Raw genomic sequence first — 19360 nt, 5'->3', positions numbered from 1 at the left:
TATGCATACATATCAGTAATATTAAAGGTGATGGGTTAGCAGAATCGTAACAACGTCGGGAAAAAAAGGCCTTGCGGCTTGTTCCAGCTCTAAATTCTGAGTTCAAATCTCACTGAAGTTAAATTTGTCATCCTTTCGCGTCGATAAAATAAAGTACTAAACATGTACTGGTTCGATATGATTGGCTAAACCCGCCTCCCAAATTGCTGACAGTGTGCTGAAATTAGAAACAATTGTATTATTTAATTTTTAAAAAATCCAGTTATTTTTAATGAAAAACTTATAAACCAACAGAATATCTTATCAACAAACGTTGTATCTGTTTCAGTTTGGAGTTACTATATAGTGTGTTACTTCACCAATTGGTCACAGTATCGCGCTCCGGGGGGGAAGTTTTTCCCTGAAGACATCGATCCGACATTATGTACACATATCAACTACGCCTTTGGGAAAGTTGTTGGAAACGAAATCCATAAAGTGGAATGGAACGATGACGCTCTGTAAGTTCTCATTTTTTATTTTTATTATTATCTACGACTTATATTGTGTATACGAGAGAACGTGTTTTTTTATCTTTTTGAAAAATGGCTCTCGAAGCGCATAAATTATTAATAATATTGGGGTGAAAAACCATTTTGGACTGAAAAATTGAAAGCTTCCCGAAGGACACAAACCCACATCTTAATGTGCTTCGAGATCCACTATTCCAAAACAGAATTATTTCTCGTTCTCTTGAGAGACCTAGTGTTTTGCAGTCAGTGCAAACTTGCCACTGTTTTCAGTGTTCGATGCTGAGGAGGAGATAACTGCTCCGAAATGTAAACTTCCATTGACCCGGGTAGAGAGCACTGCAAACTGACCTGGTGTGTTTACACCCTTTTTGTCTACATTGCTAACAGGAAAAAGTGTTCTTAAGAGTAAACATTTTTATATGAAAGGATCTAGCAAAATGTTTGTGTATGAGACCTGAGTTGTTCTCATGTACACACGCACACACACACACACACACAATCACACACACACACACCACACACACACACACACACACAATACATACACACAAACACGCACAATCTCACGCATGCACGCGCGAAAGAGTATTAACGGTTTTCAAGTTACATGCAGCGTTAAAATTACTCAGATGAAAAGAAATGACATAGCAACGCCAGAAAATAAACTAAGTAAACAGATACACGCCCTGTTACTGTTATTATATGCAACATTATCATGTACATCATAAAACCACAGGCACGGATATATTACTTTATCCTTATCCAAATCTATATTTTCTGTACATTCTTGAGCGTCATACAGGAATTAATATATAGCTAGAGAAACTAGGGGTAATAGAAAAATAAACATACACGCTCATGTACATGATTATGTATATAAATACAAGACCATGTATGCATAATTCTGTGTATGTGTGTGTAATTATGTATATACGTTCATACTTTTATGGCCTCTCCCTCTCCTCAAATAAAGATATTTTCGTTGACGTAACTATATAGATATAGGTATCAGTATCATTTTTATATGTCGATGTTTGTGAACACATTGAAACATTCGTTCACTACTGTAAAGCATACATAGAAAGTTCCAGTTGCATACAAACATATGCATGTACATATGTTTACGCGATGTATGCGTGTAATGTTTGCGCGAATGTGAGCGAGTGGCGGGAAGGGTGTTCGTGTTTTTGTATGTATGTGTAAGCTCAATAACACTAAAAAACAAGTAACAAAAAAGCAACTTTCTCCGGAAGATTAAAATATGAAAGGTAGCGCAAATGATGTAGTTTCGTTCAAGTGTTGGGTGGAAATATTCTAGATTATTATATCGTTAACACTTAACAATAAAGATATGTTATCTTTCCAGCAAATAAGCACATTGTAACAGTTTAACACATTAATAGCAACCTCTTCCCATTTCATGTCTGAGTGGGGTCTGTCTATGGCATAAAGTAGATGATGTATGCATGTATACCTGTATGTATGTTTGTATATATATATATATATATATATATATATATATATATATATATATATATATACATATACACATATTTATACATACATGTATATATACATGTGTATGTATATATATATATATATATATAGATAGATAGATAGATAGATAGATAGATAGATAGATAGATAGATAGATAGATAGATAGATAATAGTATAATAGGTTGAATATGTGATGGTTGGTTGGTCGGTCGGTTGATCGGTCACGGTTTACATTGTATAGAGAGGGTAAAAAGCATAAAAGAAAGAGAAACAGAGTCAATAGAAGAGGTGTAGGATGAGTGTACATATTGGGCATGGTAACAGGCAATACTACACACACGCACACACACACACACACATACACAGAATCAGAAAGACTCAATTTGTTACCCATCATCTCGTAAAAGTATAATACACATGTATTCTAGTAAAAAATATTGAGTAATTCTTCAGTATAAGAATAATGTTACATAGTTTTTATTATAATTTGACGTAAACACGCACACTTGCACGCACATTAGGGTATTGGACTTGCAACAAGGTTGAAACTGATTCCTAGACCGGGCGGTTGCGTTTTGAACAAGAAATTTCGTTTCATGTTTATCCAGACTAACCAGTTATAAACAAATGCCGGTGAGATGTTGATCTTGCCCCGTTCTTCCTTCAGCTATCACATGCTGGATGTTCCAGCTAGTCAAGAGAGAGAGAGAGACTCTCCAGGTTGCAACCACAAGGGTACCTAAAACAATAAGCGAAAACAGGGTGCATGCTTCGAAGTCATAGTTGTTTGCGAGTGCCAGCTATAGTTTTAGTTTTATGTATCAGGAGTAGAGACTACCGGTTTCTCTAGAGATCACTACTAATATAAAATCTCACCAATCATCAAAAATTTAAAACATACGTTAATGGTAGATTTCATGACATGCTAAACTAATTTAAGAAACATGAGTCGCTTTTGGACAAATTATTCGCATCCTTGTCTACAGGCCGAGATGTCATTGGCTCGCGTACCTTCATCAACTCTACATAGCTTGTAAAAGTAAGGGATCTTTACCTTTTGACCGACAGATTTAAATAATAATTTTTTGTAAATAAGCACTTTTAAACTTCCGACACTGGTAGAATGTGTCATATAAAACATCTTTTACTCTTAGCGTTTTTAAGAAAAGCTTATATTTAGGAGGTTATTTCACGTTAAGGTTGTCATATATCGGTAATTTCAACCAATCAATGATGTGTATTCAGCTGAATAAAATTACTGCTGTTGTTCGTCAACAACAACTATCGGCGGTGTATTTTTCGTTTGTCACTGTTATTTATGACATCGTTCGTGCGTTTGTATTGGTTTTTAGCCTTAAGGTTTTAGGGTTAGGGTTAAGGTTTTAGGGTTAGGGTTAAGGTTTTAGGGTTAAGGTTAGGGTTTTAGGATTAGGGTTGTCATAAATAAGAGTGACAAACGTAATATACACCGCCGGAAGTTCTTGTTGACAAACAACAGCAATAATTTTATTCAGCTGAATACACGTCATTGATTGGTTGAAATTACCGAAATACTACAATCTTAACGTGAAATAACTTCCTAAATATAAGCTTTTCTCAAAAACGCTAAGAGTCATTTAAACTAAATAAAGTTAGAGCTCATATACTTAATGCAGGGTGCTAATTACAAATATTTGCGTGTTGAAGGAAAGACAATGTTAGTCAATGACTGATATATTTTCATTTTTCGGTAAGATTACAGGGATGTATTTCGGTCTTGTTAAGACCTCATTAATGGAACATAGCCTTCCTTACTGACGCAATAACGAGAAAAACAAGTTAGCAGACAAATAATTAGTGCAAAATTTGGTGTAGGAAAAGAATATTTTAGACACAAAATAATTCGCGACACCATCAGAATGAAAAACTAGTTAAGTTAGTGTTAACGTATTTAATACTCGCTAAATTAGATATGTTAACACTGAATTAGCTAATGTTTGCTATACGGATGTTGTCTTTGCATCATTTGAAACGTAGACAGCTGCAGCTTCCGGTCTTATGCAGCAGGATTCATACAATTATTTAGTCTCCCATATAATGCAGAGAACAAATCCTCTTGTGAGAATCTATTATTCATAATATGGCAAAACTGGCGCCCAGAAAAATAATTTCAGAATTAATAGAATTAATGAATCGATCAATCCATTCTGATTATTAATTATGACACGAGGTATATCAGATACCGACCTATTTCACATGATGTTTGACTATTTCAAAGTATGCTGTCTGTCTGCACGTTTAAAGTCTTATGTTTTTTTTGTTTTTTGTTTTTCTTTTGTTACTGGAGACACGAGACTGTCTGGGTGATTTCGCTTCGTGTAAAACTCTCTACGATATCTCTCTACACGTCAAAAATAAAGTGTTAACACATCACGTCTTACTAACAACCTATTTCGTCTTCTCTTACCATTATGTCAGCAATGACAATTATAAGTAAAACACCATTTGAAAATACTACTCGCTGGAAGAAAAATATACCTTTCTCTGGAATCGTTACCATACATACGTTTGTATTGTTTATATTGTATCGCAAAATTCAGTTTTCTGAAGAAATAATATATCTTATAGTGACAGGCGACGTAGGCAAGCCACCTCATTAAGTGTTATTTTGCTTTGAGAGGGGTTCTAAGATATTTTCTTTTTCTTTTATAAATTGGACGAGAGAAAATTGACTGATAATTGACATCTAAATTGCTGTATGCTGCTGTTGGTATTCTCAAGTATTAACGTTGAGAATATATATATATATATATATATATATATATATATATATATATATATTATATATATATATATATATATATATATATATATATATATATATATACACATATATATAGTTGGAAAGGAGTTAAGCGTCCATAAAAATCAAAAGTTATGGTTGAAAACGTAAATAAAGTTGGAAAAGGCACAAAAATAGGTGTCTGTGTGTGTAAGTGTGTATATATATATATACACACACACATCGACGTACAAGATTATACCAACTTAATATCATTCGATGATAAATATATGTCTCTCCAGTCTATCACACTAGGGCTTCATAATAGTAAATCCAGTTTTGAAATATTTGAAAACTGCGAATTTTTTAATGATTTTCAGAAAGTATTTCCAGAGTCTCAGGGTGTTTAAAACTGATACGGTAACATGTCTTCTTCAGTGCTGTTCTTGAAAGACAAAAGGCCTGAAAGGTAATTTCAAAATAACTACAGCAAAAAATGTTTAATAACAACTAGCAGTTCATGATTTTTATTCGTTTTCATGTTACACGTGATATTTCAAAACTTATTCATTCTATAGAAAACAAAACACTAAAGATAATAAAGTTCAAGTTCTTTATGTAATATTTTATTGCTCATGGTTTATATCAAAATATTTCTTTCAGCATTAGCCGTGTTCTCGATCTCAAAAAACGAAATCCCAACCTAAAAGTCTCAATCGCAGTTGGAGGCTGGAACGCTCGATCTCCAGCCTTTTCCCAGTTGGTATCTTCTCAGCAGAATATTAACGCCTTTTTAACGAACTCTATTAAATTTCTCCGAAAATATGGTTTTGATGGCCTTGATATTGACTGGGAATACCCAACCAAACGTGGAGGTAAACCAACTGACAGAGAAGGCTTTTCCCAGTTAATACGGGTAGGTACACCACTCAGTTCTATAATTAAACGTAATTTTCATTGTGATATGGAAATGCAAACGAAAATGTACATGTTGGTAAGATGTGGGATAAAATTCATGCCTTTTTTACTTCACAGAACTTTTATTTGCAATCCGATTCGTCTTAACATAGACCATCGGAAGCCTACCGACTATATGTATGATTACTGTAATACTTATATTTTTAAACCTAGAGGAAATAAAATAATGTAAAAAGACAGCATTAAAGTTTTTGAAGTTGAAAATGTCTATTAAAATTCCCTCGGATCTTTACCTTTTGACCTACAGATTTAAAAAATATTTTTTGTAACTAAGAGTAAAACATGTTTTATATGACACATTCTGCCAGTGTCCGAAGTTTGAAAGTGTTTAGTTACAAAAGATTATTTTTTAAATCTTTAGGTCAAAAGGTAAAGATCCATTTCCTCGTCTATGTTTACGAACAGGCGTGAGAAAAATTTGCTAAAATAGAGATGTTCGGTTTTCGATGTATGTCGTATGAATAAAATAGGATCTGACTGAATGTATGGGAGAGATAGAACAACAGTGATAGAGAGCGGGTGAATCTTATCTCCGATTTCTATTTCAACATGCAGCGTTGTATTCTCTGAGTGTAACTGAACATATACAATGCATCTCAGTACCAGTCATATACAGAAGTCAATGGTGTCAACTAACCTCTCCCTTAAAATGAATAGTCTCGAGGCTAAATTGGAAATGATTATTACTTCCTCAATGATCGAAAATATGAAATTGTAATTACGTTAAATTACCCACACAAACTGAAAACTGCAGACACAATTTAAACTATTTCTGCTTCACAGATTTGCAGCGAGAAACGGTGTAGCCAAGTATTTAACTGACTGATCATGTGTAGTCTGTTCAAAACTGTATGACACTGGGTACCTCGGCTTAATAAGCAGTTAGAAATTGGTACCAGATCGCGCTAAAAGATAAACGCCTTACCATTGGTTCTGAGTGTGTCACTATCCATAAAACTAGATATGTTTTTGTTTTTTAAGTAGTTATGTAAATAAGATCAGATTATAGATATTGCCGAAGGAGGAAATTGTGAAATATATTTCTATTTATTTATTCATTTGCCTTCCTTATCAAATTTACCCTTCTTTGCAAGATTTAAAATCTTATATTTCTTTTCCTTGCCTATTCTCTTGTTTCTACTTAGAGAAATGGCTACCGAAACTACTTAGGCATAAAACCTTACTTTACATGTTTATATTGTCTACCTAATGTAGTAGTTCAATAATTCTGTGCAAATTATTTCCCATGATTTGCTTTTAGGTTTCCTTGTCTTGTTTTTCATAATCAATTATGTACACTAGTAAAGTATATTTTTGCAATGTAACATCTTTGATTTCCGTATACATTGATACCATATTTATCTAAATCGCTTCAAGGTTTAACAAAACACAGCAATGTTTGGGATGGGGGAAACGAAAACCATGAATTTAATGTGATTTATTTATTCACTGTATTCATTTTTCTAATTGTCTTGCCAGACATTGCGACCAGCGTACCAGAGAGAAGGCTTGCTACTGACCGCAGCTCTTTCAGCAAACACACATTTTTCACTTCAATATTATAATATTCCAGTTCTTGCACAGTAAGTAATTTTTTTTCTTTTGATAAAATAAATCATTTTTAATGATTTTTTTATCTTTTAAAAATCGCTTGCGTTTTATATGTTTGCTTTATGTATGTAAATAAACATATACGTTAACATCTCTATGCACTATTAATAATTGATCTTATCAAAATTATTCATGGTTTATCTACAGAAAGATCGCTGAAAATGTATTTATTTTAATGTGTTTATTTAATGCTCCATCTAGATAGTAGTATTGAATTAATTTCTCTATCTCGTTTTAATTGCTGGTTTTCTCTAAAACATTTATGCTGTATCTGTCGAATGCTTGCTGATACAAGAAGTGTTCAGTTGAAACCTGTAATCCAGTAAATGGGTCATAGCGGCAAAATTTGACGACTTCGTTGTCAGGAATTTCAGCGGTTTTTGCTCAAGTGCATACTCATCGCGCAAGCCAATGATCAAAAGCGTTTCAGCAAAGACCATCAAGTCTTTTTTTTTTTTTAGGGCTACATTACCGAACGTGTCTATACTATTGAATATATCCTTCCTCTTTTTAAAGGCATCATTTGATTCGAGGGATTTTTGGCTGCCATAGAAATATTGATCAGTATGCATATTTGTAACCCATACCGTTATCAGGATCGGTTTGATCTTAAAATTAATCAAATCTATATCCCACTTTTTAAAATAGATGAAAGAAATTTCAATTGATATTTTTAAAATCAAACAAAAATTTTGACTAATAGAGAGACGTAATGAAAGATGTCATCCATGGCTTTCTTAAAGGTATTAGCAGCCAGTGTAAGTGAAATAAAATAGTTTCAAATGGGAGTAAGAACTAGATTCAGATTCTGTCAGATAGAACGGTTCGGGGTTAGGTTTTTTCTTTCCTTTTTTTTTTTTTCTTAGACACTCGTGACACTTCTAATGATTATGTTTATATCATAATACAAATATCATTGTAAAGATAATGCTAACCTCTTTCAATATCTAAATATTGTTAAGGCGGCGAGCTGGCAGAAACGTTAGCACGCCGGGCGAAATGCTTAGCAGTATTTCGTCTGTCTTTATGTTCTGAGTTCGAATTCCGCCGAGGTCGACTTCACCTTTAATCCTTTCGGGATCGATAAATTGGGTACCAGTTGCATACTGGGGTCGATTTAATCGATTGGCCCCCACCTCAAGAATGTTGGACCTTGTGTCAGGAGTAGAAAAGAATATCTAAATATTGTTTTAAGAAATAACATTTCAGTTGTGGAAAAATAACACAATAGTTTTAAATAGGTGGATTTGATCAATAAATACACAGCTTTATTGGACTATGAACTGTTATATTCTTACATTTACTGGTATAAATTCCCGTAAAAAAGGGCTGAGTCATGTAACCACATCCCTGGCAATAATGTTTCTTAAATATCTATCAGATCTTTTATTCGACTTCAGTTAGGTTTTATGAGGTAAAATATTTTGTTTTGTTTTTTCTAGTAGAAAAGATGAAATCATTGCTAGTAAGAGGTGCTAACCGCCTCAACATTCTGTTTGAATGACTTCAATATTCTTGTTGCCGTTTATATTTGGATTATATTATCTAATATACATTTTGTTTTCCTTTGTAGGTATTTAGACTTCATAAATTTAATGACATACGATTATCATGGACAATGGGAACAGAAAGCTGGTCTTTGCAGTCCTAATTCAGAAATAGTAAATATTATTATCATCTGATATTTCTCTAAAAGTTTCAAATTTACTCAGAGGAAACTATAGGGGTGGGGTGGAATAAATAATTTCTGATTTATCATTATTTTCTCCCTACCTGTTTGAAGCCATTCTGAAATAGTGTTCTGAATATGTTATAGTGTTTTTAGTGCACGTAGAGGTCTTTTGCTTTGCTAATATAGATTTTGTAAGGTAGTGAACATTTATAAAAAAATCTTTTTTTTTTCTCAGTCAAAAATACAGTAAATATTACTTGTCGTGTCACCCCTAACTTTCCCACTTTTGTCAGTGACATTGATAACAGGAATGGCTGTGTGGAAAGTAGCTTGCTTACGAACCAGATGGTTCCGGGCTCAGTCCACTGCGTGGCACCTTGGGCAAGTGTCTTCTACTATAGCCTCGGGCTGACCAAAGCCTTGTGAGTGGATTTGGTAGACGGAAACTGAAGGAAGCCCGTTGTATATATATATATATGTGTGTGTGTGTGTGTGTGTATGTGTGTGTGTGTGTGTGTGTGTTTGTCCCCCCCCCCAACATCGCTTAACAACTGATGCTGGTATGTTTACGTCCCCGTAGCTTAGCGGTTCGGCAAAAGAGACCGATAGAATAAGTACTAGGCTTACAAAGAATAAGTTCTGGGGTCGATTTGCTCGACTAAAGGTGGTGCTCCAGCATGGCCGCAGTCAAATGACTGAAACAACTAAAAAGAAAAAGAGAGTGTAATGGTAATGAAATGACCAACTAGTAAAACATTCAAGAGTAGAGATTTCCAGTCGGTACGCAACGGCATATTAGTGTGTCACAGTATTTAACAAGGTAAACCTACAAAATGATAAGATTTTATTCTGAAAATTTGAGAAATACCTGAAATTCAAAATATACAGTCTTGATAAGTATGCTTCTTTTATTGAATAATGAAGTAAGTCCTTGATTTTCTAAGGTTAAAATTATCTGTATTTATATCCTAAAATTCACAATACTTTCAGAAAGGCATTGTATACACAAAAAATATGACTGTATACACAAAAATGTGCCAAAATGCGCCAAGTATTTTCTCTGCTTCATAGAGTGCCTCAAGTAAAAACAGTTCTAGAAGGTGGTATAGTAGCAAGAACAATAAAGTGCCAGATTAAATGCCTTTTAGTATGTAATTCGTCGCATAACACAGCAGTACTTATAATATTACACTCTCATTCACAAACGTGGACACTCTTCTGTTCCTCTCTGTTTTTTTTTAGTTTCTGTCTCTGTTTCTCCCCATGCGTATATTTCTCTCTCTCTCTCTCTCTCTCTCTCTCTCTCTCTCTCTCTCTCTCTCTCTCTCTCTCTCTCTCTCTCTCTCTCTAGTTCTCTCAATTAAAAATGTCATGCATAGTAATATTTGGTCTTTTCAACTTTTCAGCATGAAACAGTTGACTTCTATATCCGAAATGGTGTGCCAGCAAATAAACTTACTTTAGGTTTACCAGCGTATGGACGATCTTTCACTTTGGTAGATTCTGAGTTGTACGGAGTTGATGCTCCTGTTGCTGGAGGTGGCCAAGCAGGGAAATATACTCGAGAGAAAGGATTCCTCGCGTACTACGAAGTAAGCTGATTTCTATATATATAAATCATTTCAACTGAATTAGTAACAATGTTAGAATCTTTTTAAATTTCCTTCATTTCGTATTTTATATTTTTTCCAAGTAGCAATCCTTTAAGCAAAGAACTTGCTCAGTTTATATTTCAATTACATATGCCTTCATTGGCAGCTTTTTTCATCCATTTTTGTTAAGCCGTAGAAAAAACAATCAATGTCGATTAAAGATTGCTACCATAAATTTAGAATAAGCACTATAATCCTACTATTCCGGGCTCTACATTCAATACATTACTTTATGAATTAGCCTTTTTCAAAAACTAGCAAAATTGTTATAGGTTAGTGTTTGTTTTTTATCAATATAACAGGGGGAGCAACTTCTAAGATATATTGTCGGCCATTTTGATGTTTGTTCAAGATTCTTCGCCTTTCATAATCACAATAGTTTAAAATATAACAGAACGTCCTCAAACTGTCGATTCATTCTACTCAAAACTTTGCTAATTTGATCAAGACATGCGTCTTCATGAATGAAGAATTGGGACGATATTATATATGTATAATATATTCATAATACATCCACAATAGATGTATCAAAAATAACTACTATATATGAAACCGAAGAGACAATAGAGAAGCAGAGTAAATAGAATATGGAGTTTAGTTACCAATTCCTTGCTCTGTTTTACAAATTACACCTTTTGGCTCAATTGTTGGTTTCATAAAATCAGAAATAATAATATAAGTACCAGCAAAATTCAAAGATCAATGTAACTTCTTACACCTATACCCTTTAAGACCTATTGCCTAAGAAAGAAGCTGCACAAATATAACTTAAACTGATTGGATACTTGGATCTGATACCCAAGAAAGAATGGGCTTGGGAGATGTCCATGCTTTACACCTGACATTGTTCAAATACTAATTTTCATAACACTATCAGAGATTATGTCTCCAAAATCTGAACACGTACCATCACGCATACAAACGCATATTTTCATAATGCATACATACATACGTGCATGTGTACATACAGACATACGTACGTGTATGTATGTATATATATATATGTATGTATATATATATATATATATATATATATATATGTATGTGTGTGTGTGTGTGTGTGCGTGTGTGTGTGTGTGTGTGTGGTGTGTGTGTGTGTGTGTGTGTGTAATATATATATATAGGTTTTGAGAGGTAATGGTATCAAGAAGATCCAAACGTGTAGGTAATACTCACCGTAAGACCTTATCTTTATAAATGTTCTGAAATCTTTCACAGCCTAGGATTTTTATTTCATTCTGTTATATATATATATATATATATATAATATATATATATATATATATATATATATACATATATATATACACACACATATATGTATATATATAGCGTATCTTGTTGTTAAATACTCAAAAAACAGCCAACAACTGATGAAGTGATTTTCTTGTGTTGTTTTTCTTGTTTTCCATTTGTGTCTTTCGTTGTTTGAAAAAATAGTTCATATTCCATGTATTCGTACTTCATATTTTTTGTTGTAAACGTTTCGTGATATCCTGTGCCCACATATGCATATATATATATATATATATATATATACGTATAGATGTATGTACATATACGTATGTATATATGCATATATATATATTATTTATATTATTATATGTATATATATATATATGTATATATACACACACACATGTATGTATATATACACATGTATATATATATATATAGATATATATATATAAGTATATACATGTATGTATATATGAATGTTTTATATATATATGCGTGTGCGTGTGTGTATATATATATATATATATATATATACATATACATATATATATATATATATATTTATATACATATATATATATAAATGCACACACACACACACAGAAACACGTGCATACATAGATGTGTACGTGTATGTAAATGAGCTATGAGTGAGTATTTATTGCTAATCTCTATTGTCATTTAAATAGTTTCTTCCAACAATAGCTTCTTAAGCATTTTCCTTGTTCATCTTTGCGCAATCTTTTGTTCTGCAAATTTAAATTTTCATATGGAAATCACGTCTGCGCGCACACACAATGCATCTCATATGTGGTTTTGTGTGTTTGGTGTTTATAGACATATACATTTATATACACAAAGAGTTATTGTTATCTGATATTCATTGATCTTGCGCCTTTCTTTTACACAATCATTTCATTAAAAGAACAGGCATTGTGGAAGTTTGTCTATTATTCATGTAAGATAAATAGCAAGTTTACTTAGATTTTCTATAACACAAGAATCCCCACGTTAATTCTCCTATGTCTATTTCTTTATCAACTTCAGAGAAGTGTGATTGCAAATAAAATTTATCCATTTCAGTAAAGTAGAAACAATCCAACAGTGGGCTATGTACGGTCTCTGTATGTAACTATTTGCAACACTATGACTCTTCTGAGAAGCATGAACGTCATTCAAACTCATTTGCCCTCTTCTCTAAATTCCTTTGTATTTATCAAGCTCCTGAAAAGTATCAAAGACCATTGCCGGTCATCTACAACATACATGTTCTTGAAAAAGGCATTACGAGTTTCCTTTTGTCTTCTCAGATACTTTCAAGTTTTAACTTACAGTATGTTTAGTGTGATGAATTTGTAAGACAAGATCTTTTTTTATATTATCTATTTAGGTAGTTAATGTTTCTGCTTTCGAATCACATAGAGATCTATTTTCATCCTTTCAGAGTTGACGAAAACTATACTTGAATCAATTCAACCAATTATATTTTTTCTCTACTAAAATAGGTGTCATACATAACTAAGGAACCCATCTAATCACATCTACGTCGGATAAAGTATATACCCATATAATCACATGTTCTTGCATTCTCCTGTCAGCTACTGGAGAGAACGCAAGAAGGCTTTCATGTCCCCTGCGCTTTCATTTGTTACGTTAAGATATCAACTCAGATTCTGTAGGTGCAGTGTGGCTGTGTGGTAAGAAGCTTGCTCCCCAACCTCATGGTTCTGGGTTCAATCCTACCACATGGTTCCAAGAGTTTTCTACGATAGCCACGGATCAAAGCTTTGTGAGTGGATAAGGTCGACAGAAACTGTTTGTCTATCTTTGTATCTATGTTTGTTTCCCACTACCGCTTGACAACGAATGTTGGTGTGTTTACGTCTCCGTAAAGAGATCGACGGAATAAGTATAAATCTTAAGAGATCGATTCGGTAAAGAGATCGATAGAATAGGTACCAGGTTTTAAAAGAATAGTACTAGGATTGATTTATTCGATTGAAAAATTCTCAAGGCGGTGCCCCAGCACAGCCGCAGTCTAATGACTGAAACAAGTAAAAGATAAAGAATAAAGTTTCTGTGACTGAGATATTATTGTTAGGATGTTGTATGTAATTATGTGTCGGGTTGTTTGTACGCGTGTTAATGCATTTAATGTGTGAAAAGCACATAAGTATATGAGCGGGGTGTATATGTGCATATGTATATCTTCCAATGCGGGAAGATGTACTTGTGTGAGCCGGCATTAACGAAACTTTTAAAGTCTATTATACTCATTGTAAATATTAAATGTATTTTCATTACTTACATTTGACGGATATTTGTCCTCATCTTGTTTGTTGTTAACACATTTCTTGGGGAAATTTTGAACTTGGGTTCTCATTCTTGAGGTATTTTTCGATGTTATTATTATTCAGGTCACTGGAATCGAACTCGGAATGTTGGGGTTAGTAGCCCGCGCTCTTAACCTCTACGCCGTATGCTCGTGGAGTGAATTTTAGGGCTGATAAATCAAATATTTTCCTATCCTTCCTTAATACCAGTTCCCATATGCTATTCATATCTGCAATCGGTCTGCTTAGGGGGTTGTTGTGTACTAACATATGTGCTGCCTCTTTTAGTTTTCATATTTCCAGTGGTGTTCGCTGTCTTTTATTTTAACTTCATCCCACAGGGGAAGGTGGTTCTCCATTTTTCCATACATGATCAGCTATACCCGATTTATCTCCTCGTGTCACAGCTTTGTGATGTTCCTCTACTCTTATTTTGAAGCGGCACCATGTTTCGCCTTTGTATAACTTACCACAGCTGCATGGGATGGAGTTGCACACAGTTTTTGATCATATTCTCTTCTGTTGGTGGTTTTACTCGAAGGAGATATTTGCGAAGTGTTGTATTACTCTTCAATACTGTCCTGGTGTCATACGGGCCGCATATCTTTTGTATCTTTTCGGAGAAGTCTTTTACAGAGGGTAGACAGACCGTGGACAGTTTATTGGTTTCATTCTCTCTTTTCTTCATGATTGGAGTGGATAGTATGTTTTCGGGATAGTTGTTGCTTAACAGATTGTTACTGAGCTTGATCATTTCTTCATGGTAGATATCACGATCGCTTCTTATATTCTTTACTCGACGTTTTAGGCACTGAGTAATCCCTCTCTTTACACTGTATGGCTGGTGGGAATTGAAGTTGAGATATCGTCCAGTGAAGGTCGGCTTGCGGTATACGGATGTCCTGAATCCATGTTTGGAGCGTGTTATTAATACGTCCAGGAATGTCAAAAATAGAAAGTACGCCAAGCTGACGCATGCGACTTCAGCTATTTCCTAGCAACACATTTCTTTGAGCTGCAAAGCTACTTCCGTTTCCTTTCAATAATTCAGATCTGGTGAAAAAACTTACACTTATACACGAGGGGTTGCTGAAAAGTTTCTGGCTTTAAGTGAAAGAAAATACAGGAGGATCAGTTAATTGCGATTTTATTCAACGGATTCTCCTCTCAGATTCACTCATTTGTTGAAGCAGTCCTTCAGTTTTCCTAAGCCCTGTAAAAGAACTTGGAAGTTTGGGCCTCCTACCAGGACTTTCGCAATACGCTTAAAGCTAGGGACTTTTCAGCACCTCCTAGCATACGAGTTAATTGAATCAACAAATGAGAGCATTATATAAGTGTGTGATATCGTTACTTTCTTGTTTGATATTTATTTTTATTATATATTTTTTCTTTCAGATTTGCCTAAATATTCGTAACAACAACTGGATCCGCGAATGGTTAAGCAAAGAAGGTGTCCCCACTGCTCGTTCAGGCAACCAATGGGTTGGTTATGATGATATGCAAAGTTTTCGAGAAAAGGTGGGTATTTCTTTGAGCATTTATTGTTTCCCATAATAATTCATTGCCTGCGTCCAACATATATGCTAAAAATAATAACCAAATTTCTCTTATTCTGCTCTCTATCATCATGCAAAAATTCCCCCAATTGGATTATCTTGTAGCCTTTAGACAAGATAATCCAATTTTAATGATAGGCTTGGTCGATCATGAATCAACTGGAGCTCACATCTTAATTATCAACATCTACTACTACTACTATTACTACTACCAAAAAAAAATTAGGTACCATATCTATAAATATTTATATATGTCATCGCCAACCCCTACATATAAATAATACTTTTCCATAAATTTTATTGCAGTCAAGATATATTATAGAAAAAGGACTTCTTGGAGCAATGTTTTGGGCCCTTGATGAAGACGATTTTAGCAACAAGTGCGGCAACGGAAAATATCCATTGTTAACCACAATAAACAATGTATTAAAAGGAGGGTAAGTCAATTTATTTAAAGTTATATGTATTATATATAAGGTGATGTACTGAATGATGTAAGCAAAAGAATTCTTAAGTAAGTGGAAATGTCCTCATAGCTGGAGAAATAAATCAAAAACCTAGAGGCACTTGTAAGAGACTCAAAGTAAAAGAGGAAATAATCCCACGAAATTAATTGGAAATTGATTTCTCAAAATTTAATTTTCATGCTGTTGGGAAGGTATGTTCTTTGATGCAGGAAAAAGACAACTATGGACATATTTTGCTCTGTTAGATCTCATCAGCATAACATAAATTACTCGTGTGTGCCTAATCATAAAAGATTTTATATACAGAGAAAGTGTTCAGATCTTTTTTTTTTTTTTTTTGCGCAGGCATGAGTTTGTAGTTAAGAAGCTTGCTTTCCATCTACATGATTTTTGATAAAGTCTCACTGCACTGCACATTGAACAAGTGTCATCTGTTATATCCCCAAGCTGACCAATGCCTTCTGAGTAAACTTGGTATCCAGAAACTTTCTGGATGTCCGTTGTGTGTATATATATATATATATATATATATATATAATATATATATATATATATATATATATATATATATATGGGAGAGTGCCTTTGTGTTGAAGTTTTCCCCTCAACCGCTGGACAATTATCATTGGTTTGTTTACGTCCCTGTATCCTAGTGGTTCAAAAAATGAAACCGATAGAATAAATATCAGACTGTAAAAATACTGGAGTCAATCTGTTCGGATAAACCCTCCAAGACGGTATCTCTGCATGGCTACATTCCAATGGATGAAAAAAGTGAAATATAGATGTCCCTTAGTGGCTGACGATATGTGCATCTCTGATCATGAGCAGAAGTAGTAGGGGTGGTATCATACCCATGTGCTGAGAGGAATTCTTTGGGGTTTGGATAATTCACCTTTGGAAACATGAGTGTTTTGTTCAATATCCTTAAACCCTTATTCAGGGACATTTTGAGCGAGATGAACTACTCGCTCTGAAAAAAATTCTAATTGGGTCCCACCTACAAGGTCATGCGCTGTTTGCACATATGGTTGTGATGCATGTGCCTGGTGTACCCTTATCAGACAAGTAGTCACAATGGGTATACTGGGCTTTATATATTTTACCCCAGTGTCACTTTGATGGCATGCACTCTCATTCAATAATAATAAAAATAATAATAATAATAATAATAATAATAATAATAATAATAATAATAATAATAATAATAACAACAATGAAGGGAGTGTAAATTGTAGTAATAGCCCTGAAGGTTAATGAGATTAATGAATAGTTTGTAACTGTTACTTAAATGCCGTTGAAAGAAAAGATGTCTGCGACAAAATTTGGTAGCCGTAATTAAGATAATTTCTGCAACAATTGTATCTAAGATATGTGTATGGGAGGTATTGTGTGTGTTTGTATAGGAGTATATGCATAAAGCAAAATGTGTGTGTGTGTGTTTGTGTAAAAAGAGAGAGGGGCAAACAACCAGACAGAAAGACAGACAGACAATTTTTAATGAACTGTAGCATTTGACCCAATGGTTCATAGCTGCAAGATGAAATCCAGCCTGAAATGACTGCACTTTTTCATCGTGTTTCAATGTTAAAAATGTGAGAAGAAAATAAGTGGAATTCAATCAACAAACAACTCCTTTCTTAAAAATCAGTGTTGGGTACTTTCTTAAAAATCAGTGTTGGGTACCTCCTCAAAATCAAAAGAAATCTGTCTTCCTGATACATACCTATGTTTATATCAAGATATACTTCGTTTTGCTTAAGCTTCAGTCTTTTTGCATATTAAAAGATTTTTCTTTCATACATTTGTAGAGTTCCACCAATAACACATCCAACATATCAACCTATAACAACAACAAGCACATCAGTTACACCAGTTAGAAACACTTGTGGTAAGTCTTTCTATTATTATTATTATTATTATTATTATTATTATTCCCCACAAAATTTCCGGTCATGTGCCTGTAGTAGAAACAATTATTACTGTTATTATAGAGTAAGAGAGCAACGCATGCCATCAAAGTGACACTAGTGTACTAATATACGAAGCCCAGTATACCTGTCTGATAAGGGTACACCAGGAACATGCATCACAACCATATGTGCAGAACATGGTGACCTCGTATCATGATAAACAGTGCATGACCTTTTAGGTGGAGCCCAGTTAGAATTTTCTCCAAGTAAAGTGGCCTACCCTGCTCAAAAGATCCCTGAATAAGAGTTGTTTTAGGGTAATGAACGGAATTCCTATATTCCTAGAGGTGAATTATTCAAACCCCAGAGAATTCCTCTGAATACATGGCTCTGACGTTTCCTGCTTGTGAACAGACATGCACTTATCGTCAGCCACTCAGGGACATGCTCAACTGGTTAAACTCAAGCAACTGACGGGTAAACTTGTGGTATTAAGCAAAATATTTGCTGTAGGCCATCTATACCAAGACAAAATATCTTAACACTTCTAGTCAGTTAAGATCAGATGCCATGGGAGCCACTGCCTGATACTGTATCAGGGCATTTATTATTATAATTATTTCACTTTATCACAGGTTTTGTTGGAGCTCCTATGGTCATGCATGCGAAGCGGGCTTGCTACCCGTAGCCTACGGTGCCATGCTAACCGTTCGTTTTGGCTATCTAATATATTCCTGATTACTCTGGCAGTGCCAAGGAGGCAAACCTTTTTTAAAAGTTCTACTGGGCACTCAATTCCAATTTCCTTTATATTCCCCTTGATACCTTTTGATACTGTTCCCAAGGACCAAACAATAATTGGCACTATCTTCACCTTCTTCCTTTTCCATAGCTGGACTATTTCGTATTTAAGAGGATTGTACTTATCTATCTTTTCACTTTCCTTCTTGACTATTCATGGGTCAAAGGGGCATGCAATATCAACTATATAACAAATGTGGTGCACCTTGTCCATCACCACTAGATCTAGTCTGTTATGCTCTAGTACCTGATCTGTTTAGACTGGGAAATCCCAATTATTATTATTATACAGAAGGCGAGCTGGCAGAATCGTTTGCAATCCAGGCAAGATGCTTAGCGGAATTTTGTCTGTCTCTACGTTCTG

General features: G+C 34.2%; 1 protein-coding gene across 1 annotated transcript in view; it reads left to right on the top strand.

Annotated features, from left to right (window-relative positions):
- The window catches only part of LOC115218849 (acidic mammalian chitinase), a 32441-nt gene that overhangs the window by 11369 nt on the left and 1712 nt on the right, over window positions 1–19360 (top strand). Inside the window, exons 3-10 of the mRNA XM_029788801.2 lie at window positions 329–500; window positions 5435–5687; window positions 7229–7332; window positions 8934–9021; window positions 10439–10624; window positions 15655–15777; window positions 16122–16252; window positions 18094–18173. Of these exons, the coding sequence (XP_029644661.1) occupies window positions 329–500; window positions 5435–5687; window positions 7229–7332; window positions 8934–9021; window positions 10439–10624; window positions 15655–15777; window positions 16122–16252; window positions 18094–18173 (1137 nt within the window). The remainder of the gene's footprint in view (window positions 1–328; window positions 501–5434; window positions 5688–7228; window positions 7333–8933; window positions 9022–10438; window positions 10625–15654; window positions 15778–16121; window positions 16253–18093; window positions 18174–19360) is intronic.

Source organism: Octopus sinensis, linkage group LG1, assembly GCF_006345805.1.
Source record: "Octopus sinensis linkage group LG1, ASM634580v1, whole genome shotgun sequence".
In the NCBI taxonomy this organism is placed as follows: Eukaryota; Metazoa; Mollusca; class Cephalopoda; order Octopoda; family Octopodidae; genus Octopus; species Octopus sinensis.
Note: the sequence above shows the minus strand (reverse complement) of the source record. Positions and strands in the feature narration are given on the sequence as shown.